Below are 27,491 nucleotides of genomic sequence, written 5' to 3' on the forward strand. Positions count from 1 at the left end.
TACATAAGAAAATTGGTTTTAATTATCTCAAAAATAGTTGATGGTTGTCGAAGTACGAGTGCCTGGAGGCCACAAGATAATAAAGTGCCCTTGTGCCACTCTGATAGGAGTCGGGGAGGCAGATCAGTCCCTGGAGATGTCTTTGCAACTTGAGGTTTTCAGTCATCACTAAATCTAAAATTCATCGCCTGTGTTAGTGTGTCAGACAGCTTGGTGGCGATTTTGTCTGCAAGAAAACAGAGCAATGTTTAGGCTTGGTCTATAGACTGGATACCGCGCCATTATGGCGTATACACACACATGCTTTTCCCACACTGACTCAGGGCCGGGCTCACCCGAGCAGGTCTGATTTTGGATGTGGGAAGCCCGCAGCAGATTTCGGACGGTGACCCTGCGTACCTGCCTTAACTGTACTGTGGATGACTAAAGTCTCGCAGGTGCAGTTTTTTTTGTTTTGTATCTCCCGCACCGTCTGGTTTTATGATGCGATTTAACCCGATCACAAATATGTAGTGTTGGTTAAATAAGGACTGTATGGTAACAGGTCTGATCCTGTAAGGTCTTACTGGAGTTTTTCCACACTCATTGATTCAGCGTCATCAGAATCGGACGACTGCCCCTTGAAGTAAATCCACGCACAATACACACACAGAAAAGTTTTTTTGTATCCATGCAAGAAAAAAAAAAACTAGGCCCAATTTTTTTTTCTAGCATCGCTTAGCAATAATCAGTGAAAACTGGAGCACAGGTGGCTGTCATCTGTGTACCCTCCTTCTCTTATGCACCCATTAACTTGAAAGGGTGGCTATTGTCCGAAGAATCGGACTAGAATATGACAAGAGATGTCTGCCTAGTCCCCTTTACCTATATGCATATGTTCAAGACTTGCTGTGGAGTGTCAACAGCAGATCCACAGTACAAAGCTTGCACCATTTGCTGCAGAGTTTTGTACAGAACTCCCCCCCTCATTTGACAAGGTGGATTTTGCACCTCATGTCCATTGGCACAGTTGATTTCTTCCGCAGCATGTGGATGACATTTTTAAAGTTTCATCCACTTTGCTGCTGCAGATTTTTATTGCGGACAGTCCCCATTGAAAATCCACAGCAAATCAACCCTGTGTGCACAAACCCTAATGGGTCAGTATGCAGACAGTTGCAAACCTGGACAGATGTCAAAATCTCACGGAAGACTAAGGCGTTATGGAGATCTCTGCCTCCCCTTATCGTAGTCAAGAGAAAAAAGGTCTTCTAGAAGTGATGCATCTGTGTTAGAGTACAACACATTGTGGAAACCATATGCTGCTGTACTGACATTCTGCACACAGAGTCTTAGTACAAGCTCTTATTGGTGCCACAATATGGACTGAAGGCTCACTTCATTGACATCTCGTACAATCCCATCACTATATGAAGGAATGCAGCAGACTCTGCACTCACTTGCTCTCTTCTGCAGCTTCTTCCTCCTCTTGCTAGCTGCCCGCAGTGCCTGTCCTTGCTGCAGTGGATCCACTCCTTGGATATCCTTCAAACTGGGAGCTTTGGGAACTTTCTCGGCTTCTTCCAGAGTCTTGCTTTTGGCTGATTTAATTTCGACAGTCATAGGTCCAAACTATAAAATACATCACAAAACATGGGCTTATTAAAGAGGATAGCTCATCAATATCTGATAGCTGTGGCTCTGCCATTCAGGGTCTCCAACCATCTACTTTCTGAGGATATAGTGGTCCTTGGGTGAGTGCCGAAGCCTTTCTTCAGGCCTGTGATGTTACATTCACTCTTTATGTGAATGAGAGAGCCGCTATACCAGGCACAGTTGCTACAAAATGAATGGCGGTGTGCCTGGTATGCAGTGAACAGGCCCACAATTCCTGTGGTTGGCGAGGTTACAACAGGCGCTGGCTGGTTAGCTTATTTCTCTGTCATGGTCAATGCAAAAACTAGCACAGTTATTGAAATGAACCACTCAGCCCCTCTGTGATAATGTCACTGACCCCAGGAGTTAGGAGGGAGCTCTATACCATTGGATCAGGCAAGTATCTCTCCCCTTTAGGCCTCATTCACACGAGCGACATGGCATCGAGCACTGGCTGTGATTGGTTAAGCGTCAGCCAATCACAGCCAGTGCTTCCAGGAGGCGGGGATTTTTCAATCTCCGGCCAGAAGACAATGAAGAGAAACAGTGCTGGGACCCAGGGAGAAGCTGCTGTGGTGTCTGAAAGCGCTTCTAAGGTGATGTATGTGTTTTTCTCTTTTTCTGCAGCCAGGGCTTAGATTATAGCTTTGACAGTAGGATTTTCTACTGTCAAAGTTGCATCGCACCGCACAAAAACAGCGTTTACGTGCGATGCAACAGAGAGGAAGGAAATAGCATAGCATAGGGAAACATGGGCTACAAAACCTCAGGAGTTGCGTGCATAGCACCGGACCCACAAGGTTTTTGTGTCAGGTTGTCGCATGCTACAACAAAATTGCACGTGTGAAGTAACCCATAGGAAAGCATGGGCTTCTCATACATGCGATTTGTAACATTGTAGCAACGTTACAAAATAGTGCAACTTTGTTGCATTTAAAAAAAATGTTAACATACAGAATAGGTGATTCTAAGCATTTTGGCGATAGGCTGTCGCAGAGAAGCTATTCTGTACATTTTTTCTTTAAAACCCCTCTTCAGCTAGAAGACAATGCAAGTGAAATCCGTATTCACCTAACTGCATAGCAGACGAGGGCGCTTCACCTGTGTCTGCACCGTTCTCTCTAGTGCAGGCACAGTTAGGTCCCATAGGTTGTTACTAAATGTATCCAGTCTGGTTTCAAGTAGTTAAAGGGGTTGTCCCGCGCCGAAACGGGTTTTTGTTTTTTTTCAACAGCCCCCCCGTTCGGCGCGAGACAACCCCGATGCAGGGGTTAAACAAGAACACCGGACAGCGCTTACCTGAATCTCCGCGCTCCGGTGACTTCTTACTTACCTGCTGAAGATGGCCGCCGGGATCTTCTCCCTCGGTGGACCGCAGGGCTTCTGTGCGGTCCATTGCCGATTCCAGCCTCCTGATTGGCTGGAATCGGCACGGGACGGAGCTACACGGAGCCCCATTGAGAAAAGAAGACCGGACTGCGCAAGCGCGTCTAATCTGGCGATTAGACGCTGAAAATTAGACGGCTCCATGGAAACGAGGACGCTAGCAACGGAACAGGTAAGTGAAAAATTTCTGATAACTTCTGTATGGCTCATAATTAATGCACAATGTACATTACAAAGTGCATTAATATGGCCATACAGAAGTGTATAGACCCACTTTGTTTCGCGAGACAACCCCTTTAAGTTAGAAATTTTTTTTTACAATGTGCTCAGGAGGTATTTTGCAGAACTGGACATACACATACCTCATCATCTCTGTCCTCTTCCATTGCGTCAGTTGGCTTCTCCGTTTCTTCACTAGAATCCTCCAGTTCTAGATCTTCTGCCTCCTGCCCCACCCCAGCGGTCAAATCTGAACTCTCCATTGCAATGCCCTGAGGAGCAGACTGCACTTCTGTATAGAGAATAAGAACACATATGAAATGTATAATTGTACAACTCATATCTAATGATGGAGGACATGGAGATCCGGGAGACTGACTACTACGGCTCTTACTTATACTTACTTGACAAAGATTCAATATTATCCATCTCCAAGGCTTCAAAATCAAACGCCTTCCCCATCTCCGTTACTATCTCTGCACTGATGTGAGTCGGTAACGTGTGCGTCTCAGGAGGATGAGTGAAGTAACTGATTCTACCGCTGCAGAAGAGACAATACAAGCATCTAAGGCGAGGAATACACAAAAGCTGGTCGAACAGTCGTCACTTCTGGTGATGCCAGTCTTCACCGATAAGCTTTTTGTTTCCCAAAACACTGATTAAGGCAATTTCACACAACGTAGTAATGATAAAATCCAGGACTACATGGGTCTAGTGTTAGGAATAAACTGCAATTTGGGATCTATGATGCTGTTAATTTAAGTCATTACACCGGCGGTCCAACTGGGACCTGGACCTGTATTACACTCGTGCAAAACTGCAAGTTGCAGCTCTAAGGCTGGATTGACATGAACGTATATCGGCTCGGTTTTTACGCCGAGCCGATATACGACATCTCTCTCTGCAGGGGGGGGGGGGGGGGGCTGGAAGAGCGAGGGGCAGGAACTGAGCTCCCGCCCCCTCTCTGTCCCTCTGCACTATTTGCAATGAAAGGAGGCGGTACGGGGGCGGGGCTAAATTCAGCAAATTAGCCCCACCCCGCCTCTCCTCATTGCAAATAGTGCAGAGGGGCAGAGAGGGGGCGGGAGCTCAGAGCACTGCTCCTCCCTCTTTCAGGCTCCCCCCCTGCAGAGAGAGACACCGTATATCGGCTGGGCGTGAAAACCGAGCCGATATACGTTCGTGTGAATACAGCCTTAGGCTGCATTCATTTGCGCATATTATGGGCGTAGATTTGCTCCTGTATTATGGACAAGTGTCCCAATCTAACCGCAGTTCTACTGACCCCTAGATCTCTATCATGCTGCAAGTTCAGGTAAGCAGACCCACGGTTAGTCCGGGACGCTTGTCTGTCTCAGGGGTGCAAAAACGTGCTGCAAGATGGTCTTGCAAAAATTCAGCCTTGGGCCGCATTCAAATCTGTATTACGGTCACAAGACCCAGACCACCGGTGATCGAGAGAACTTGACTTGCATGACCACAGAACCCTATGGCAGTCTACATTTGGTTCATGTGAACTGCGGAAGCTCGGGACAGTGTGGGCATGATACGGATGCCAAAACATATCTGTCTGAACAAGACCGTTGTAGCTTGCTACACGGTTCCTAAATACTATGTGGCCACGGCTGAATGTCCAGTTGTGAAGCCGACACAGACGAGCGCTCAGGTCTCATATAGGGATTTCTATATTGAATATATGTTTACATGGAGAACTTGTCTGTGCTAATTTCAAACCAAATAAATCAGTCCAAAAATCATAGAAATACTCAGGCAAAAAGAAAAAAAAAAAATCAAGCACCTAGAAGGAGTTGCAGAAAACCGACCCCTTGTAGGGAGGCTCTAGTGCCCTGTTGTACCGCCTCTAGCTTGGATACAAGATGTGATACGGGTGGGCATGGAGGCATACAGGTTCCGTATGGTATCCTGCAGCATATCGCCCCACATTTGCAGTAACTGAGCCTCTAGATCATGTTGGCGTCCTAGATGGTCCCATACACGTTCTATTGGTGATAAATCTGGTGACCGGGCAGCCACAGAAGTGTGCCAATGTTGTGGGGGCATTGCTGTGACTCCCTTGTGTGTGCGGCCGAGCATTATCCTGCTGGAAGCCGCCATGAGAGGAACACTTGTGGCTGCAGGATGTCCTGAACATATCGCTGAGCTGTCATTGTCCCTCATACCACTACTACGGGGGACCGACTGTCGTATGCGATGGCCCCCAGAGCATCACACCAGCAGGGGGCAGTGTGCTGCTCCACAGCAAAGGCAGGATTGGGGCGCTCACCCTGAGGTCTCCAGATACGAATACGGCCGTCATCAGCGCCCAAACTAAACCTGTATTGGTTGCTGAAGACAACCCGGTTCCACTCCGTAGCGTCCAGTTTCATCGTTCACAACACTACTGCAAGCGGAGACGATGGTGGGTGTCAGAGGCCGTACATGTAATGGGCACCCCGAGACCAAATATCCTTCAGCCAAGTGCCTGGAAATGCTTATGATAGACACAGATCTGTAACAATGACACCACCTGTCTCTGGACGGCGGACAACTAAACAGTTGGAGCTGTTCGTACTTGTCAGACGATCAGACGCTCCTCTCTACTGCTGGTCTGTTGGGGCGTCCTGAGCCCGGTCACCTTGTGTGTCCTCACGCATCCACTGGTCACAACACCTCCTAACAATCTGATCAGACGCTCCTCTACTGGTGGTCTGTCAGGGGTCCTGAGCCCGGTCACCTTGTGTGCCCTCACACATCCACTGGTCACAACACCTCCTAACAATCTGATCAGACGCTCCTCTACTGGTGGTCTGTCGGGGGTCCTGAGCCCAGTCACCTTGTGTGCCCTCACACATCCACTCATCCCACCACCTCCTAACAGTCTGGTCAAAACAGCTTGGTGGGGGACCATTCATCGATACGACCATCCAGCTTCTCACATCCCAATAATGCGCCCCTCTCAGACTGTGGGAATGTGGTGAAACCTCTTCTCTGCGTCGTAGAGGTGTCTAGTGGTCAACAAGCTCTACACAAGCGGAAGAAGAGGTCACTGCCCACAAGGAGCCTCCGAGAGCCTCTTATAGGCCAAGGGGGGAACCACTTTTAGGACCTCAGGTAACAAGACCGTTCATCTAATCTTCACAACTCTATGTAACTGCATGCCGAGTGTTGCAGCAAAATAACAAGGGGCCGGATTGTTTTTTGACAGAGCGTACAACCCTTTCATTTTAACTTTTTTTTTACCCAGACGAAGAGTCCAAGTAAAAAAACAAAGATAGTTGTAGTATGTCCTATTTTGGTGCAATTTTACAAAAATCGCTCATTCAAGTCTATAAAGGAAATTTACTAAGCTCGGCTTTCTGCCGCTGGACTTAGTACAATTGCCCTTGGCACCTCTTTCATGTATTAAGCGCGGGCCCAGCACCTCCGTGCGCCTTCTCACAAATGCATGCCAGGTCCAACCTGGCGTATATTTCTGGTACAATTTACGCCAGTTTGTGGTATAAATTATACATAATTCTGTCAGTCAGGGCGCCCACGCCTCCTCCCAATACACCCCGAGCACTTTTCAAAAAAAGTGGTAAGAATGGCTCTGAAAGAATAAGTCACAAATTTTTTTGCAAATACACAATTGCGCAAAAATGTGGCGCTTCTCTTGACACCGGAAACTGGCATAATCACATTTTTAAACGTGCCCGTAGGGCTACCTTCACACTGGAAGAAAAGCAAAGTGTGATTTTTTTTGAGGGGAGCGATGCGAGAGTGCGAAAAAAACCCGCAGAATTATGAAGCCCGTGCTTTTTAATGACTTTATTCACATTTCTGATGTCTTCTGTCCTGCGATGTTGCGAAATTTGGAAATCGCTATATGCCCTATCTTCTGCGTTTTGCTATTTTTTCCTCGCTCACGTTTCCCTATGGAGCCTCCGATTTATCGGCTCGCAACTCCCGAACTTGCGATGTTCGTGTAATGCGATGCGTTAACATTAGCAACTCCTGTTGACATCTATCGCGCGAGAAAATCGCAGGCAGCAGCGATGCGAGATTCCAAGCATCGCCGACGCTCAAACATCGCATGAGCAAATATGCAGTTTTGCTGCGATTTTCTCACGGCCATATCGCGTTCGCTAGTGCGAAGGAGCCCTAAGTGTGCGTTTAAAAAGCCGGATTGAACTTGTATGATGCGAGTGCGATCCATTTTAAGTGCATGTAACTATGGAGACCATGAATAAAAACAGGGAGATTCCGAAAGCTTTTTTTATACACAGATGAAAAAACACATACGAAAAAAAAAACGCACGGAAAAATGGTTGGTCAAAAACGGTGCTAGATACTGTATCAGTCGTATTCCCAACACTTCTAGGGACAGAACTGCAAGCTCGCCATCATTGTAGTAAATGGGACTGAGCTTGCAGTACTGCACAATGTAAGGAGTTGGGCTACTTCCGAAATACAGTGACTCCTCCAAATTGCTGATCAGCCGGGGTGCCGGGGGTCGGACCCCCCACGGTCTGATATGATGACCTATTCTATGGATGGCTTATCAATATAATAGTCCTGTAGTCCTAGAAGGCGCCTGCAATTGAAGTTAAACTGTGAAAAAAACTGCAATTTGTAGGTTGATGATCCTCAACCTGCAGCTACTGCAGAACAACAACTCCCATCATGCACCAACAGCTGCGAGTTGTAGTTTTACAACAGCTGGAGCCACAGGTTAGGGGGGCACTGCTATAGACCAGGCCCAGAAAAAACAATTTTCACCTGGACTACGAAGTACAAGCGGTCACTAGAATTGCTTACCTGACCCAGTCTGTTAGAACCGACTTGGCAGCTTTCTCGTGGTCCGGCATGCCTCCCTTCTTCAGTTTCCCCTGCCTTTTTGCCAGCATAGCCAAAAACTCCAAAGTATCTCTGAAATCGGTCACCTTATAGTGCTGCATGATCTGAGTGATGAGAGAGAAGCCTTAAAGGGGTTGTCTAGTTGCAAACTATTAATGGCCTATCAGCAGAATAGGTAATCAATAGCAGATTTAGGGACTCCCGCCAATCAGCTGTTTTGTGCCTGCGTTCTTATGCATGAAGCCGATTTCTGCAGCAAACAGACAGCTCCTTTCTCATTACAATGGCCAGGATTGGTATTGCAGGCTTAGCTTCCATTTGAGTGAATAGGAACTTGACCTGCAATACCAAGCCTGGCCACTGCTATAAGAACAGAGCTGTTCACTTCCTGCAGAAGTCAGCTCATTGTATGAGCACAATCACCCAGCAAACAACTAATTCCTGTCGATCTATTACTGATGGCCTATAGCTTACAACTGGACAACCCCATTAAATTAATTTTACCTCCAAGTCAATGAATGTTCTAAGATTTTTCCGTTGTTGGAACATTACTTATCATTAATTGCCAGTGAATAAAAATAATGGATAATAAAAATGTGTTGGTTATCTCAGTTACTGGATAAGCTGGGGGACTGCCAATATGGCTGCTGTTAGACCTGCAGCAAGAGAGATTATCGAATTGGCAAGACTCCGTGGATCCTCATCCCTCCCATACTGCTGTGTTACTAGGCAGATTTACTGTACAGAAGCCAGGAAAAGCTGGGTGACAATCCTTAGTGCCGTTATGATAATTTAACGATAGTCAACAAGTTGTTTTTTTTCCAGAAACACATGGCTTAATAGAATTATATGAACTGACCGCTCAAGAAAACTCCCGAAAATATAATTACTGGTGATGAGATTTATTTTTTTTAGGGGGAAAATTTCTTTTAAAAAGAAGAAAAAATTTTACAAGCAAAAAAAAATAAAAAATACTTGCATAGGAAATATGTTGCTATATTACCGCCATACAATACTGGGAGGCGACAACAGTGCGGCCTTCTACTAGCTGTACAGAAGAGGGCGCTGTCATTCTGTGCCTATACATTGATCAGCCAGAACATTAAAAACCTAATATTTTGTAGACCCCGTTGTGCTAAAACAGCTTTGACCCATGGAGACCTCTGATGTGTCCTGTGGTATCCGGCACCAAGATGTTAGCAGCAGGTGAGCTGCGGCCCCCACGGATCGCACTTGTTTTTCCAGCACAACCCACAGACGTTTGATCGGATTAAGATCGTGGGATCTTGGAGGCCAAGTTGTCACCCCTTTGTCATGTTCCTCATGTTCTAGACAAGGTTTGCAGTGCGGCTGGTGCATTATCCTGCCATTAGGGAAACCACTGCCATGGGGGTGGGGGGGTGGTACTTGTCTGTACAATGTAAGGTAGGTGGTACGTGTCGCATCCACATGCGTGTCAGGATCCAAGTAGTCAGCATTGCCTCCTCAGACTTGCCTTCTTCCCATAGATGGCACCAGCATGCACTCTTTTCTAGGTAAGTGACAAGACATGCACCCGGCCATCTACATGATGATAAAGAAAATGTGATCCATCAGACCAGGCTGCCACCTTCCATTCCTCCACGGTCTAGTTCTGATGCCCATGTGCCTGTTGTAGGCAATTTTGGTGGCATACAGGAGTCATCATGGGCTGCGGCAACACATACGACCAAAATCCAGCCGAGTTGGCTTTACTGTCACTGTTGTGTGGCAATTGCATTAGGTTGCAATGCAACACCATTGACAATCATTAGATGCAACGTTGCAGTGAGGAACCCCCCCATGTAGCCATAACCTTAAAGGAACACTTAAAGGGACACTCCCCGAGTGCAGTAGATTTACCAGCACTGTTCCTGTGACATCACACTTCTAGGCTCTTGCTCACCGGACATCGTCTGCTCTTCAGTTGGATCAGTTCTACTGTGACATTTTGGCCTTTCTTCTACACTGACCTGGGATTCCCAATCTGTAAACGGAGAAGCTTTTGGATTTTCTTCTCTTGCCTCACCCAAGGTTCAAGACATGAAGGTCTCTCCAGCAAAAAGGGGACTGCAGCACACCATCCACACAGTGATAGAGCCAATCTACTGGATAGGGCAGAGAATGACAAAGACCCGATGGAGATCTGCCGTTACGGCCCTGAGATGCTCGGTGCAATCTTTCTGGATCTCCATAGCAGTCTACAGAAGTTAGACAAGTATATGCACCAGAAGGATGCAGAGAGTAAAGTGGGAGCAACCATCAACACCCTTAAAGTGAACAGCGAGGTGACGTGTGAGATGGTGGAAAACATCGGAGGAGTGATCGACCTCGACAGAGAGGAGGAAGAGGCACAAGGTGGAATGGAGGTCCAGCTAAAATACCCAAAACAGCCGAGACCCCGACGTAACATCATGTCCTCCGTGTGGCACAGAATGACAGCAGCCAAGAAATCTGTGACCCGGGTGTTCCCTAGCTACATCCAAGTACCATATGTTATAGCGCCTAGTAGTGGCGAGGAGTATTCATCATCGTGTGCCCAACCAGCATCCATCTAGTAACATCTGTCATCAGATTTTAATTCTATATTGAATATTAATAAAAGTGGAAACAATATTAAAAAAACTGAAAATGTGCTGCTTCTGCTCTTAACATTTGTGAATTTGAGTCGGAAATTGAAATGTAAGCTAAAAGTGTGTAAATCAAGCGTACAAGGGGTGTGTACATGAAGTGCACAATAATAACCCTAAGGTGCTCACTTAAAAAGGGGTATTTCCAACATGGCTGTGATAGGAACACCGCTCTGTAGGAGGTCACAGTAGGACAGAAATAGCAAAGTTTGGCTGGTTTCCATAACTCTCGGAGTTACGGAAACAGCGCAACACAGCAAGTAATGCGGTTTCCATAACTCTGCAGTTTGGAAACAGTATAGTTCGCTGTATTGTTTCCATAACTCCCATTGACTTCTATTGGAGTTGCAGAAACAGTGTAGAGAAACCAGTTCGGCTATTTCCATAATCCCGACCATTGTGTCCACCTAGAGGTAGAGTCACCTCTGGGACCCACAACTATCCTGCAGATAGGCCATAAAAGTCACACAGATGGGTATACCCTTCTAAAGGGGTTCTCCAGTTATGAACTACTCTTAGGATAGACAATCAACACTACATCGGAAGGGGATTTGTCACCCGAGATCCCCAGCAATCAGCGGTTTACTGGGCTGCTGCAATCATACACTGAGCTGATTGTTGCAGGAAGCAGACAGCTCCAAACTCCCTTCAGCGGCCAGGCTTGGTATTGCAGTTCCCATTCACTTCAATGCCTGTAATACCAATCCTTGCCATTATAGTGAGAACGGAGCTGTCTGCTTCTGGCAGAAATCAGCACTGTGCCCAAGCAGCATCCCAAGAGACAGCTGATCAGCAGGAGTACTGAGCAGCAGACTTCCGCTAACCTGCTATTGATGGAGTATCTTGAAGATTCTCAATTAATAGCTAGTAACTGAGCGACCCCTTTAATATACAAAGCCAACAAAGTGTAAAGTCTAATATTACATTCCTCTACATTTAAGGATCTCACAAAACCAATACCTGATCTTTTTTGCAGCGTCTCAGGATGGCCTCCACCGGTCCTACTGGGTCAACCAACTGCTCGATTTTCACGCAGTTACGCAAGATCACGGCAGCATCAGAGGTAGACGTTGCCATAACAATACCTGGGCAATCCAGGAGTTTGATGTGCTTGTCTAGGTGAACCTCTTGCAGACATCTGGTTGGGAGGATTTACAAATTAATACGTTTCAAATAATAAGTCACATAAAATGTAAAAAAAAAAAAATTGTAAATATATACCAAGTTTCCCCGAAAAAAGGTCCTACCCCGATAGTAAGACCTATCGGGTTTTTGGGGGAGGCTTGAAATATAAGGCCTCCCCTGAAAATAGGACCTATCTCGGGTGCCCCACGAAAAAAAAACCACACACATCGTCCGCGGCGTCCCGATGGTGTCGGCATCGTCAGCGACTCTGTCAGCTGCAGCGGCTCTTTCAGCGGCAGCGGTGTCCGGCATCCTCCTCCGTCTCACAGCTGCCTTCTGCTGGCGACGGGGCTTTGAATACCCCGCCTCCAGCAAAGAAAGCGCTGTGATTGGCTTATCGAGCGCTGACATCATTCACAGCCGGCGCCCGATGAGCCAATCATAGCCATTCAGTGAATGACATTACTGAATGGCTGTGATTGGCTCATCGAGCGCCGGCTGTGATTGGCTGCCAGCGCTCGATCAGTCAATCACAGCCCTCGCTTTGCTGGAGGCGGGGTATTCAAAACCCCGTCACCAGCAGAAGGCATCTGTGAGACGAGGAGTACGCTGCGCCGCCGCCAGATACCATTGGGAGGCATCGGGATGCCGCGGACCAGGTAAGTAAAAGCCCCCCCTCCCAAAAATAAGACACTGTGCCTTTTTTGGGGGGCAAAAATTAATATAAGACAGTGTCTTATTTTCGGGGAAACACAGTATTTTTTTTTTTACACTTACTTGGTGACCCCTGGTGTTGCGCCAACGCTGCACGCACGCGCCCTCTTCAGGCTGTTGATTAAACTGCTCTTACCTACATTAGGAAAACCTGAACGCAAACAAAGATTAGGGTAAAAAGACAATGAAACAGGGTTAAATTTTAGTGGAAACAATTGTTAAGGAACCCATTAAAGCAGGTATGTGCTCTTCCCAAGACTCTTCCTTCACAGATTACAGCTGACTGCTACGGGTCCCATTAGTGGGACACTACGTCATATGATTTTTGTGGGGGAACCTGCTAACAAAAAATGGACAACCCATTAACATAGTATGTTAGGCCGAAAAGACATGTCCAATGGAAATTGTCCATCTAGTTCAGCCTACTAACCCCCCGCCCCCTCAATGTTGATCCAGAGGAATCTGACATCTAGTGAATAATTTCCTAGCTGCGCTGTTGCTATGTAGTTGTACAGGTAGCTCAAGGATGACAGTGCTGCATCTCACTGCGCCACTTTATGCCCCCTCTGCCAAGGAGAGAAAGATGGCAGCCAGCTAGGTATTTATGGTCATGGCTTCAATCTAATATTGTACCCATGAAGTCATTTCCTGTACAAACATTATAAAAGACATGACGCACCTACGACTCCAACTGTTATAGACGTCTTGATGTCCTGATTTCTGCAGTAGTTTCCAAGAAGTTTCATTAGACAATCTGCTCCTACACAAGCACCGGAGCTGAGGAGGTCCTCCGACGCTTGAGTCACTGGTACTCTGCTCTGTTGCTGTAACAGAAGGATAGCAAATGACTATAATGCTACAAGCAAGATATTCTACACTGGATGTAAAGATCCCCATCTAAAATGGTGCATAAGGTAAAGTTAACGAGAACTTACAATAAGGGTGCCGGCTGCGTCTCTTGGCAAGAGTTTTAAAAACTTTTGTACTTACAGTAAAATCTCTCTCTCTCTCATCACAGCTTAGACTGTGGGTATAGCTACTGCCACTAGGAGGCAGACACGAAGCAAAAATGTGTTAGCGCTTCTTACCAGCTATACCTCTTATGACCTTGGGGCATTCCAGAGCAGTCCCCGGGGGTGGGGAAAGTCATATATGACGACACATGTGGTCAGTTAACCCTAGACATGCATCCACAGATGCAAAAAATGAAGTGCAGAAGCTCTGTTGAAAGCTGTCCGAGAAGCACCCATTGCCGAGTTGAATGAGCAGTAATCTGGAAGAGAGGCTCCGTTAGGCCTCCGCTACAACTCATCTGATCCAGCGAGAAATGATGGCTTTTGAAGTTGCAAGTACCCCAAACAGAGAGTCAGAGCGTCTGAAGGAAGACATCTGGGCGAGGTATATTTGCAAAGCTTGAACCAAATCCCATTTATGAAGAGTGCATTGACTCAGATGAGTGACAGAATGAAGGCAAGACAATGTCTTTGGTAATATGAAAGGTCGATAAGACCCTAGGGAGAGGGATGGCACGGGACGCAGGACCACCTTGTCCTGATGGAAGATGGTGAATGAAGGTTTGCCTGACAATGCTGCCAGCTCAAGAGGAGTTGGAATGTGGCATAATGGCTCAAAGGGAGAAGACTGCATGTGGTCCAGTACCAAATTGAGGTCCCAAGGTGGGACAGGGAAATGGATGAGAGAAGCAGCATAGGAAACTCCTTGTAAAAACGTACAGACAGCCAACTTAGAACCCAGGGAACATTGAAAAAGAATGGACAGTACCGACATCTGACCCTTCAGGGAGCTGAGGCCCAATTCCAGGTCCCAACCCTCCTGAAGAAAGGACAGAAGACGTGATAGTAAAAAGAACGCACTGGATAGAAATTGCGCTTTTCGCAGCAGAGAAAAAAAAAAATCTTTCAGACACAATGGTTGATCCTGGAAGAAGAGGGCTTCCTAGCCTCTATCATGGTCTGAATGACAGGTTATGCAAATCCACAGCTCCCAGAACCACAGCTTCAACCACCAAGCTGTTAAACGAAGAATGGCAAACTCGGATGGAAGAAGGGTCCCTGTAAGGGGAAGGAGCCACTCACCTTTTTGCTTTTGGTGGGAGAGCTCCAGGACAACAGCAGTGCATGCCCCTGTGCTCGCCATGCCTTTGCATAGAAAGGTAATGCTCTGAATAGGGGCCACTATATCCGGCGGGTCATGGCCAAATTGACGTCAACCATGCCGCCTTATCTTCTGAGGGTTGGGCCAACAACAGACTGGTTAGCTCCAGTTTATTTGCCCTCCTCGTTGGGGTAAAAGGGAGAGTCCAGTGTCCAGTGCCAGTCCTGTATTCCAAAGGCAGATGGATAACAGTTGAAGACCGGTTAATTTAAGAGGTCTGCCTCCTATCAACATTAAGCTAAAACTGATTAACTTGGTGCCTGCAGGAGGGATATAGTTGGTAGGAGGAGCTAACACTTTTTTGCTTAGTATCTGCCACCTGGTGGCAGTAGCTATACCCAGTCTAAGCTGCACCCCACAATACAAAGGACGAGAAAAACGGTAAGAAACACGGCTAAAGCAATCATTCAATGTTGTACTCTTTTCATGCTATTACTTTTAAATTACAGATGAGCGCAAAAAGCCCTTTAAAAGGGTTGTCCCACAAAGAAAAAAAAGTTGTGTCCCCTATCCACACGATTGGGGAAAAGTATCTGGTTTGTGGGGGTTCAACATCTAGGACCCGGCAATCAGTAGAACGGGGGTCCCATTCATCCCTGAATGAATGGAGCAGTGGTCACCCGTGTGCACTACAACTTCATTTATTTCAATAGGACTGCCAGAGATAGAATAGCGTTTATACTCCATTATCTCCAGCACTCCTGATGAAAGGAATGGAGAAGTAATGCTCCATTCATTCGGGGGACTACTGGAAACCCCATTCTCATGATCAGCGGGTGAGACCCGTCAGATTATACAATTATCTCCTGTGCTGTGGATAGGGAATACATTTTTCTTTAATTCTGGAGGATCAGTCCTAAACCCAAGTGTTACAAAAGACCAAGTACCAAGTTCTTATTTTGCTGTTGTGTAGAAGCCTTGAATGCCACTGTGGGAAACTCGTTGCGCAGGTACTTCAGCCACTTTTCCACTATGGGTTTGGAGACAAGATCTGAAAATAAATATTTTTAAAAATGCATTAAAAAAACAAAACAAAAAAACGTTACTACTTTAATAGGAAATGAATGATACTAAACTGTCCAGTAATACAGAAGCAAAAACCCACAGCAACGAGATATTAGTAGCTTAACTCCTTCCTGACACATACAGCTATATACATCCTAACTGCACATATCCTGGTCTACAGCATATGCTGGTCTTTGACAGCTGACACCCGCTTGCAGAAGCCACAATCGGAAAGAACTCAGAATGCAGCTGTTAACCCTTTAAATGTCGCTGTCAGTTCCCAATTCGCAAGGTTGCAATCCGGGTGTCATGGCAGTCTGGGGCCTTCTGAAGGCCCCCAAAGCTGCCATGATTGTTTGCCTATTAGCACATGCCTGTATCATGTTTTTAATAGGCAGCTTGTAATACAGTATAATGCAATACCATGGTATTGCATTATACTGTATAAGTAATCAAGCGATCACAAGTTCAAGTGCCCTACGGGGACTTAAAAAGGATATAATAAAAATAAAGACTCTTTAATTATTATTATTACAAAAAGTAAAATAAAAAAATTAGAAAAAGTGAAAAAAAAACCCCAAAACAATAAAACATCTTCCCAGTTGTCGCATCACGAAAAAAAAAAATATATAAAAAGCACACCCCCAGGCGTTTTGAGAAAATATGGGCCTGATAACTGGACAACCCCACTTAGATTTTTGATATGCTGGCCTAAAGTCATTTGATGGGTAATTTGATTCCCCCAGATTCCCATATTGTTGAATCTTCTGGACGTGACATTGATTACCATCGTTCTCCAAACCAATCAATGACCGTTGGTCATGAAAGGGTTAACTAAACGTTGAAAGCTCCAAACCTGTCCCAATACAATTCCTATAGCAACATGCAGAACTGTGTACATTTTATCCCTGTGTTACAGATCCATCAGGACACTGCAGGCTACTAGTTACAGCAGTCTGCATCCTGTCAATGGACTTTTAGGATGGCTGGGTGATGGGTCTGCAGGGAATCAAAAATTGGCTGGCAATCCCAGAAATGCTTCTGCCACTACAGGATACATCTCCTATAATGACCTGACTGAGGCCCCATCACACAGCTCATAGGTTTGCTGCAACGCAGGCGATCAGGTAACATCAAATGCAGGTAAGAGCATTCAATATAAAGCCCAACTGCAAATTACAGCTGCGTGAGCAACTTTTGCAGGTCAGCACAATCTTTTGGCCTCATTCACACGGCAAAATTTCACTGTGGATTTGGGTGCTGATTCCTTGCCCAAATCCATGGTGAAATCCGCACCATTTTAGCATTGTAGTGAATGTTATGTAGTTCAAACGGCGCAGATTTTTCCACACATGGATTTTGAAATTGGCATTGCGGAAAAAAAAAAAATTAAAAAATAAAACTGTCATGCCAATTTGCCAATTCTTGGTGCAATTTCCATCTTGCGTTGAGCTGTCACACACATATTTGACCAATTGATAGGGACTAAATCCGATTATGGATGCACTTAAAAATCCACGGTGGTGAATGGTGAATGAAGGCAGTTGTGCACATTCTTAGACACATACCTATTTTGTTAAGTACTAAGACCAACTTCTTGCTTGTGCCACTCTGTACCACAGCCTGCTCCACCTGTGGGCAGCGGCAACCCAGCGGGTCCCGGGCATCCAGGACTTCAAGGATAACATCAGCTGCTTCCACCACCTATAAGACAAGAGTGTACAGGATATCAGGCGACTGTGAAGCCTCGAGTAGTCACACAATATACAGCATCACTACAAAAATAGAGAATGAAGTATATTTTGGACCCCTAGTGTATTAAATTATAAGATGAGCCATATGGAATAGCAATAACTATATATACTAATGATATTTCACTGAGTATATTAACCCCTTCCCGACGTCAAACGTAAATGTACAGCGGATGTCAGGTGTTCAGTCTAAAGGAACCAAGCCAGGCACTCCATACGTGGTGGCTGTCAACTGTCTCCGCCACGGCCAGGAGCAACCCTCTGGACCTGGTAAAACAAAGCTGGCCGAACCACTTCTCTGACTACCTGATGCATACGGTGCATATTATATATCTGTAGTCTAAGACACTACATGCTGCTCTGACTGGCCAACATTGCTCATGTGATTAATCAAAGTAGGTCCAGTGTCTTAGACTAATACCCAGTGTTCATCAGGTAGTCAGAGAAGCTGGTTGGCCATCTTTGTTTCTGCAGGCCACGAGGGTTGCTTTAAAATCAGAAAGTTAAAAATAATGTAAAAACAAAACTTGTCGTTTATTAGTAAAAAGTTTACATTTTTTTTACCAAATTGTTGTGTCAAAAAATAAGAAAATTTTTTTAAAAATTCACCGTCTCCACAAAGGTCTGCATTATTAAAGTATCACATTATTTATCCTGCATGATGAAGGTTTAAAAAAAAAAAAAAAAAGTCTAAGCCAGAATTGCACTTTTTTTGGTCATTGCATCTCCTAAAGCAAACTAAATAAAAACTGAGCAAAAAGTTATATATACCCTAAAAACGACACCATCAGAAGTTATCCTCTATCCACAGGATAGGGGGATAACTTTATGATCAGTGGGGTCTGACTGCAGGGACTCACGCCGATCTGGAGAACAGGGGTACGGTCAGTCCCTGAATGGAGCAGAGGCCATAAATGTGCACCTCCACTCCAATGGAGATTGCCAAGTTTCAAGTACTTCAGCAATCTTCGGCGCGGTCATTGCAATCAATGGAGTGGCGGTGTGCCCGAGTAACCTCCAGGCTGTCAAATATTCACAATTATCGCAGGTCACATAAAATCTCTTGAAACTGTGAAAAATTGAAACAAGGAGTATATAAGAAAGCATATAACAGCAGGACCCTGCAGGGAGCAGTTCGGCGTTAACCATAGAAGTCTCCACGTAGGTGTTGGCGCAGCTCGGCAGAGGAGCACTGACCTTTTTAAATTCTCGATAATAGGCTTTCCTGGAATTCTCATTCTCCAGCAGTTCGTGCTTCTCCAGGCTGCGCAGATCTGCCTCCTGCACACAAGTAAAGGATTACTATTCATCAACTTGTCATATATGCAACCCAAACCTCGTGAAGCGGACAGCGGATCGGTCATGTAGGTTATAGCTAATGAAAATACACTATACGGATTACAGCTTATTATCTTAGAGGACGTCTGGGTGTCTCATGATAAATGCCAATCAATGAGATTGGCGTTCGTCTGCCTTGCCTTGGCCAATTCAGACTCTGTGGTGGATGGCGTTTGTACACAAAGTTTCATCGATGTCTGCAGGACATTCCCCATTTACACGGGGAGATGTGCTGCCGAAAACAATGTTTTTGTGCCGCAGAAAAGACGCGATCACCCAACGAATGAGCGTTCACTTGTTTGAAGGGGAACCGGCGGCACCTTACAGCTCCGTCATCAGGCAAACAAACGTTCCTAGGAATGCAAAGGCCCTTAACCCTTTCAGGACCGCAACTGATTCTATCAAATTTGAAACAGTCTAAAAACTATGGGCCAAATATGTCCCCTGGTCCTCAAAAAGTTTTTCCCAGGGCTAACATACCGATGACCTACCGTCAGAAAAGGTCACGAATATCAGTTCGTCGCTTAGGACCCCCACCGGTCAGCTGTCTGAAGCGCAGCAGCCAGTTCACTGCATGCCAGGCACAGCACTGTAAATTATATAGAGGTTGTGCCTGCTATTGCAGCTCAATACCATTTACTTGAATGGGACCGAGCTGCTCTCAGGCCATGTGACCAAAGAACATGAGGTCACAGGTCGGAGAAGAGGCTGCGTTGCTTACTTGAGCTCCGCATCTCTTCAATCAGCTGATCGTCGGGTGACCTAAGCGGTGGGACCTCTATCGATCTTAGGATAGGCCATCAACATCTTACAGTAGTTCTGGAAAACTCCTTAAATAAGCTTTCTTTTTGAAAAGGTTTGCCTAGCTTAGTTTTATAGAGGAGGGGGGTGTTGGCTCAGGTCCCTCATCTATTACCAAGAGCGGAGTTTAACTACAAAGTGCGTCCATTCATATGCTAAATGGACAACCGATTAATTTCAATGGGAACTGTGTAATGCACCGGGATAGGGGACAGATGTAAAATTGATGGGCACTCAGGACTGGGATGCCTGCTGCTTGCTATAATGGAGGACGCCAGTTCCCTTTCCCCAAACCGCATGACTACTGCAAGGAGGAGTATGGATGGAGCAGCGTGCAGTCTATGACACAGATGGAAACAGCTGAGCACAAAATCCCCAAGATCCCTCAGCAGCCGTCTGCTATTTTCGTTTTCAGGTAGCGGCAGATTTCTTCCTACACTGCACACAGCACGACCGCGACTGAAAAACAGCAGAAATACCATTTAACCTAAATATGCTAAATTTCAGTATATTGGAGTTTATATTACCATTGGATTGGCTGGGAAGGGGGGGGGGGGGGGGTTGGGAAAAAGTTTAGGAGTTTTTTTTGTACTAGGCTAGGACCATATGGCGAAGTGGCACGTGATATGAAGATGACAGTGTCGAATGCAACAATGGGCTAACACTGCGACCTAACATGATGGTCGACCTAACATGATGGTAACATGGCAGATGCAAAAAATGCAAATCGATTGGATACTGCTGACAGGCCGTAAGTCACAAGTGACTTTTCCCCCACAGACATCAATGTAACTTGCATGCAGCTGCAACCTGATGGGGCTACACAGTGATGTGTCCCGCGACATTAAAATCGCAGTGTTGCTTATATGCTATCTACTGACTGTCCATAGGGTTGTGTTGCAATCTGTGAGCTAACATGACTTTGACCCGACAATCTCAGAAGATCCAAGCTGGCTGGATTTAAGTCGCAGATTGCAAGCAATGTTTGGACCATAGACACCAATTTAAGTCACATGTGACTTGCCTGCGACCCGGCTGTTTGAAAGCAAGTCCAGACATGTTCCATGCTTTTTTTTTTGGCGCATGACTTTTGAGACATGATGTTGTTGTGTGACACACATTGCCATGTATCCCTAGCCTTAAAGGAGTTGTCCAAGTCATGTAAAGGGCATCTCAACAGGTCCCCCGTGGTATAAAATAATAAAGCAGCTGATTCTCACCTCTCCCAGCTTGTCCTTCCCTTGCGGCTCATGATCTCCACTGTGCTGCTTGTTTACAGGCTGCAGTCAGCTTGTGACGTCCCTTTAACTTGCTGCTGCAGCCAATGACAGCGCTCAGAGATTATCAGTGAGCGCTGTCATTGGCTGCAGCAGCTTGTGCTTTTATACGGTTGAGGCTGACTTGAGCCTGTAAAGATGACAGCAGGGAGACCCGGAGCCACCGGTGGGAGGCAAGTGGGGAAAGGGGAGTATCAGCTGCTTTTTTTATTTTCCTCCGCGGGGGATCAAATTGTGATGCCCTTTACATAACTCAGACAACCTCTTTACGGATATCATTATAGGACCCATTAGTACCACAAGAGGCCATTTCTATTCCAAAATTCCCCAGCTCTACAGACCTTCTGCTCAAACTCCCTCTGCCGCCTCAACACATCCTTCTGAAACGTGTCCAAGCTCCTCCTCTTTGACAACTCTTTTTGCCTGGCATCTTTCTGCTTCGCTCTCATCTCTTCCACCTGCAATGAAGACATAATAGATCAACATACACATTGAACATGTCACCTTGGCTCTACATCTTTACCATATCAACAACAGGAAGAACACGCCACCAATGTGGGGGGACTAAAAGGGGTTGGGTCACTAATGACAATAATCACCTACTCACTGGATAGGGAATACATTTCGGATCACTGTGGGTCTGATCGCTAAAACCCCCAGCAGATCCTGAGATCATAGAATGGTAGAGTTGGAAGGGACCTCCAGGGTCATCGGGTCCAACCCCCTGCTCAGTGCAGGATCACTAAATCATCCCAGACAAATATTTGTCCAGCCTTCGTTTGAATACTTCCATTGAAGGAGAACTCCCCACCTCCTGTGGCAACCAGTTCCACTCATTCATCCCCCTCACCATCTAATATCTAATTTGTGTCGCCTCCCTTTCAGTTTCATCCCATTGCTTCTAGTCTTTCCTTGTACAGATGAGAATAAGGCTGATCCCTCTGTACTGTGACAGCCCTTCAAATATCTGTAGACAGCTATTAAGTCTCCTCTCAGCAATGTTTGCAAGCTAAACCTTCCCATTCCTCATAGGACATGATTTGCAGACCGCTTGCCATCTTGGTAACTCTTCTCTGAACTTGCTCCAGTTTGTCTATGTCTTTTTTTAAAATCGGGGTCCCCAGAACTGGACACAGTACTCCAGATGAGGTCTGACTAAGGAAGAGTAGAGGGGGATAATGACCTCACGTGATCTAGACTCTATGCTTCTCTTAATACATCCCAGAATTGTGTTACTTTTTTGCTGTTGCATCACATTGTTGACTCAGGTTCAGTCCTAGATCTATTAGCATACCCAAGTCTTTTTCACATGTGCTGCTTAGCGCCTAGAATCCTCTAGAACTGCATAACCAGCAATTCCCTAATAGAATATTGTTGAAATATCAGATTCTAATCTGCTAATGAGTCTGAAAAGCAGCGGTGCGGAATTGCAGTTATACAATAATTTATTGGAACACTGCAAGCCGTGCGAAACGTGCACCGGACAGCACGTAGTCACCCGTTCCTTTACAGACCCTGCACATTGCATGTCCTATTGTATTCCATAAGAGAGATGGCCGTAGGATATGTACCTTTTTTTTTTTTTTTTCACACAAACTATCGGTCTATGTGGAAAATCAGCAGTCTGAATAGCCTCATAGACTATTATGGGGCCGTGTGAATGGGCCCTTAGACTCACCCTTTTCTTCTTCTGCTCAGCCTCCCTTTTTGCCTGCTCTTTGAAGTGGGATAGGTTTGGGACTCCAGGATCTTTCTTGACATTTTTTTCCTTGTTCAATGGATTCTTTCCCTGTCGAACCAGAGAAACCAGTGAGAAGTTAATGTGAATAGACGGAGTCTGCAGGATACACACGCGGCATCGTTCACACAACGTGGCGATTATTTGCACGCAGACGACCAAATGCGGAATCCACATCAAGAAGTGATAGGTTGTCTCTTTTTTTTCTGCGACGCAGACTTAAAATTCATGACATACAGAGTACGCCATGGGCTCCAATTCAACTAATTTGATACGTTTGATGCAAAATCTGAGCAGAATTGGCACAGATTCCACATCAAAATATGCCGAGTCAACAGGTTTTAGGTTGCAGAAATCTCGCAGAATGACCGCAGCAGGACCGCAAGGAAATTCCATGAGATTTCCGCAGCAGAAAGCCAGCTTGGCCACCTGTTTTCTGCCGCGGCCATCTCTACCCATAAAGAGATTAGAGCCCGTAGCAGAAACGGCGATAAAACTGACATGCCGTGGCTTTGAATTCCACGCGGCATTTCAGTTTCAGCGCAGCTTGTTCGCAGTACGTGAATGAGATTTTTGCAGATCTCGTCCACTTTGCTGTTTAGGCTCGAGTTTAAGATTGCTGGCTGAATTTCCACACAGAGATTCCGCTCTGTGACCCCAGCCTAAGGCCGCCTGCAGACGAGCGGGTCGGATTCGGTGTCGAGGATTCTCGCCGCGGGATCCGACCCGAGCGCCTGCAGGGACGAGCGCGTACTCACCCGCGCCCGGCGGCCCCGGCTCTTTCATGTGCCGGCTGCCGGGTGAGTGACGTTTTTGCGAGCCCCGCACAGAAATAGGACATGCCGCGGTTTGTTTTTTGCGCGATATTTCGCGCGGCCGCCTGCATAGGATTGCGTTTGTTAACGCAATCCTATGCAGGCTTAGAGTGGCGGAAATCCCGCGGCGGGATTTCCGCCCGTGTGCAGGCGCCCTTATAAGGCTTCTTCAGACTGGTGAGGGCGGTATCACCCTCGCCATCCATGTAAAACCCCTGGACGTAAGGCGGTTTCATGCGAAAGGGCCTCACATCACTGCGGTGATGAAGCAATCCCCTGCTGCGGCTGTCACAGAGTTCTCCGTTTTTCTTCAATGAGGCCAGTGCTGCCGCCGGCCCCATTGAGGACAACGAGCGATATCGCAACTGGATAGAACATGCTGCGATTATTTTCCTGCATCGCAACGGCATGCAGGAAAACATCGCTCACGTGTATGACCACATTGAAATAAATGGGTTCGTATTTGTGTGTCTCACAGCGCACAATTTGCACGCGATTTACTCAGCGGTGTGCGTCTAAATGCCGCGGATTCTCTGATACGGAAGATCTGCACGGAGAATCTGCAGCAAATCCGCTACGTGCGAACATGGCCTAAGTGTATAATAAGTTGTCCACTGGGACGCCGGGCTAGTGACCACTACGGCCAATCGCTGCTTGCCACGCTGACATCACCGTAAGGCCGGTTTCAGACGCACGTATTTTAGCTCCACAGATAGTCCGCGTTTTGCAGACCGCAATACGGAGCTAATGTAAATCCATGTATCTATCCGCAGGCACGCATTTTTCCCCTTAAAGAGCTGATAGCCTTGATACGTCTAAACCGGACGCACGCGGTACGTGGTAAAGGAATGTAACGCCACTACAACCCCCATTATCCATTAGGGTAATACACCAACTTTACTAAATGTTTTCATGCAACCCACGGGACATTAGCCCATTAAGGGTTTCCCCATTAAGTCAGCAGTATCTCAGAGCATGCTGAGACTTGTAGTCCCACAACAGACTGCAGCTCTCCACACACAACACGTTTTCTCGTACAGCTGAACACACGCGTTTCCCAAACCATGCCGGGATTTGTAGTTTCTGCACAGCCCTAAACACTTGAGCGAGCGGCTGAAGAAACTACATCTCCCAGCATGCCTCACTCCGCTTCAGCTCCTAACATGTCCGGGGTTGCCGTTATACCTGCTGTTTGCCGCCTCCTTTTCCCGGTTTTCGGTGTTCTGCGGAGAGAAAACACAGTCATGAGGATCAGTGGCCGTCCAGACAGGAATATGTACAGTCCATAATACACTTACTGCGCCGGGACATGGTGTGTGGGGAATGGCCGGGCCGCTGCCGTAAAGGGAAGTGTCGTAAAGCGGAGAAGAGTCTTGTGGTGGAGGAGGAGACATGAGTAATGCTATGGACTCCAGCAGGCAGGGGGCATGGAGGGACTGCTGCTCTAATTACACTGATAATGACTATGGAGTAATAATTGTTCAACATTTTCTGGTCAGAGCAAAACAAATATGAAAACTGATAAGACAAACAACATGGACACGTATGGTGGCCCAAACCCAAAATATTGCCTCGTCTCCGTGGCAACGGAAAGCACCCCTGTAAATATTGCCTGCAAGAGTGCGTGCGAACACATCTACAACCCGCGCAAGCCTTAGGGCTCATGTCCGCGGGCGTATGCGTAAAACGCTGCTGTGTATCCCTTGCGTATTTGTGTAACCCTTGCGGGTATGGATGCGTATGTAACCGCATTTCCGTACGTGCCTTAAAAAAACCCGCAGGCTGGGAAATAAGCATATACGGTGATTAATTAGCATTCTGCTAGGCAAGAAGCGTTTCACCCGCACGGCTGCAGTAATCCGACCCCGCGCCCGCCGGGAATATGCGTGTACCTGTATTCTCTTCTTCTTTCGGGTACTGTAGATGGTTCGCACGGCTCGCCGTCGGACAGGCGCGATACAGATTTTTTTTCTCCTGCTTTTCCCGCTGAATTGACATTGCAAACGGACTGCAGGTCAGACGGCTTCTATTAAACTCAATGGAAGCCGTCCGTGCGGGAACCGCAGGAGAATGAAGCAGGGCGCGATTTTTCATACGTGAGTGGAAACCGCAGTTGGTTTCCGTTCATGTGCACGAAGAATCATTTTTCCATAACCTGCTATGGGCGGTATTTGCTGTGGCACCTGGAGGCGGACGCCCACTCCGGATTTCGCAGAAAAAATCTGCCCGTGTGCGTGAGGCCATAAACAGAACATGCCGCCATTTTTTTTCACGTGTGTATCGATACGCCGTGTGCATGGGAGAATGAAAGTCCATTGACCACGTATCATTCATACCTGTCACGCACGGATAAGACGCCGTGAAGGGCCCTAAGGACGGCCGCATACAGGCGGATTTGCAACGAGAGCCCACTCTGGATTCTGCAGCAGATACCGCCCATAGCGTGCTACGGAAAAATGCTTTTTCCTGCATACGAGCGGAAATCAATTGTGATTTTCCGCTTGTGGAGGAAAAGAAAAAAACGCAGCATGTTCTATTTTTGCGCGGATTCCACACGGACGGCTTCCATAGAAGGCAATGGAAGCCGTCCGATCCGAGGCCCTTCTGCAATTGACAATTATGTGGGAAAAGCAGTACTGCGCAGTCCGCCGGCGCGCTGTGCGAACCATCCGCACTACAGAAAAGAGGAAGAAAAGACAGGGTCATGCAGATGCCAGGCTGGCACAGGGTCGGTCACCACTGCGGCCTCCCGAAATCCGACCCTGGGATCGCACAGGCGTATGTGTACAACGTTTTATACGCAATGTATATATGCAAATGTGACTGGATCCATTCACCGCATACCGGGTGTGCGCATCGCGTGTATTAAAATACGTTTGTGTGAGCCTGCCTAAAGCACGCAGCTAGAGATGAGCGAGTAGTGCCTTAGCCGAGTATCTCCCCGCTCGTCTCTAAAGATTCGGGGAGCGGCGGGGGAGAGCGGGGAGGAACGGAGGGGAGATCTCTCTTTCCCTCTCTCCCCCCGCTCCCCGCCGCAACTCACCTGTCACCTGCGCCGGCCCCCGAATCTTTAGAGACGAGCGGGGAGATACACGGCTAAGGCACTACTCGCTTGAGTAATGTGCCTTAGTGAGTATACTCGCTCATCTCTACACACAGTTTTTAAAACATTTTTTTTCTTCCCCATCTTCAAAAAAATCCTAACTCTTCTATTTATCCATCGCCATAGCGACTGACGGCTTGTTTTTTGCAGGACGAGTCGTATATAGATGTACCAAGGGGCACTAAGAAGTGAGATAAGCAACACCACTATGTTTATACGGTATACTCTTGTGGTCTTCTTTCTTCTTTTCCAGTCTTTGGGCGGTTTTCGGTTCAGGTGCCATCCATGACTTACAGTTCTCTATACCCTGAATCTCAATGGTGAGTATAGAACATTGTCTGTGTATATAGGTTTTCCAGGGGCAAATATTCCGATCATGGATACATATTATATTGCCTTTCTGTTTAGGGCTAAAATTTTGTTTTCCGGCCCAGATTTTGGGTAACAGTCCATAAGGTCCTTATTGTCTAGTTTAGAAAATCCATTTTCGTATGCCCTGTTAAGGTCCATTTACACGTAAAGATTATCGCTCAAAACTGTCAGTTTTGAGTGATCATTTTGCATTAGCTACTAATGGGCTAATTAGCCCATTAGTAGCTAGCTAGATTCATTTGCATGTATTTAGAGAACAGCGGGTGGTCTGGTCTCTAAATACATCAGTTTTGTTCTGCCATGGACAGCAGGATGCATACAATGCTATCAGCGTTGCCCACAGAGAACACAGCATGCCGTCCCTGTTATCAGGGACGACGGCTTTTATGCTGAGCTGAAGTCAGCGATGGACGAAAAGGACATGGTAAGTGCACGATAGGCGCACATTTACACGCAACGGCTATCGTTCAAAAGCTGTCGTTTGGATGAATTTTGAGCGATAATCGTTGCGTGTAAAGCAGCCTTTAGGGAATTCTGAGTTAAGGTACTTTTA

The 27,491-nt window shown here is 46.5% G+C and overlaps 1 protein-coding gene across 1 annotated transcript; it reads right to left on the reverse strand.

Moving 5' to 3' along the window:
* Positions 1–24,856, reverse strand: GNL3L (G protein nucleolar 3 like). Its single transcript, XM_066580556.1, has 15 exons — positions 24,762–24,856; positions 24,649–24,686; positions 22,589–22,699; positions 21,252–21,368; positions 18,692–18,775; positions 17,312–17,447; positions 15,626–15,729; positions 13,243–13,387; positions 12,627–12,714; positions 11,685–11,862; positions 8,038–8,180; positions 3,645–3,781; positions 3,384–3,532; positions 1,440–1,611; positions 1–226 (listed from the first exon to the last, which is right to left on the reverse strand). Exons 1-15 carry the CDS (start codon positions 24,772–24,774, stop codon positions 159–161), a joined length of 1,683 nt encoding a protein of 560 aa, XP_066436653.1. The 5' UTR covers positions 24,775–24,856; the 3' UTR covers positions 1–158.
* Between the last annotated feature and the right edge of the window lie 2,635 nt (positions 24,857–27,491).

The sequence above is a fragment of the Eleutherodactylus coqui genome, chromosome 10 (assembly GCF_035609145.1).
Source record: "Eleutherodactylus coqui strain aEleCoq1 chromosome 10, aEleCoq1.hap1, whole genome shotgun sequence".
Classification (NCBI taxonomy): Eukaryota; Metazoa; Chordata; class Amphibia; order Anura; family Eleutherodactylidae; genus Eleutherodactylus; species Eleutherodactylus coqui.

Coding starts and splice junctions, on each gene's coding strand:
- GNL3L (XM_066580556.1), bottom strand. Junction 17,448..18,691: donor ATTATCGAGAATTTAAAAAG/GTCAGTGCTCCT, acceptor CTTGTCTTATAG/GTGGTGGAAGCAGCTGATGT. Junction 3,782..8,037: donor GTTCTAACAGACTGGGTCAG/GTAAGCAATTCT, acceptor TCTCTTCTGCAG/CGGTAGAATCAGTTACTTCA.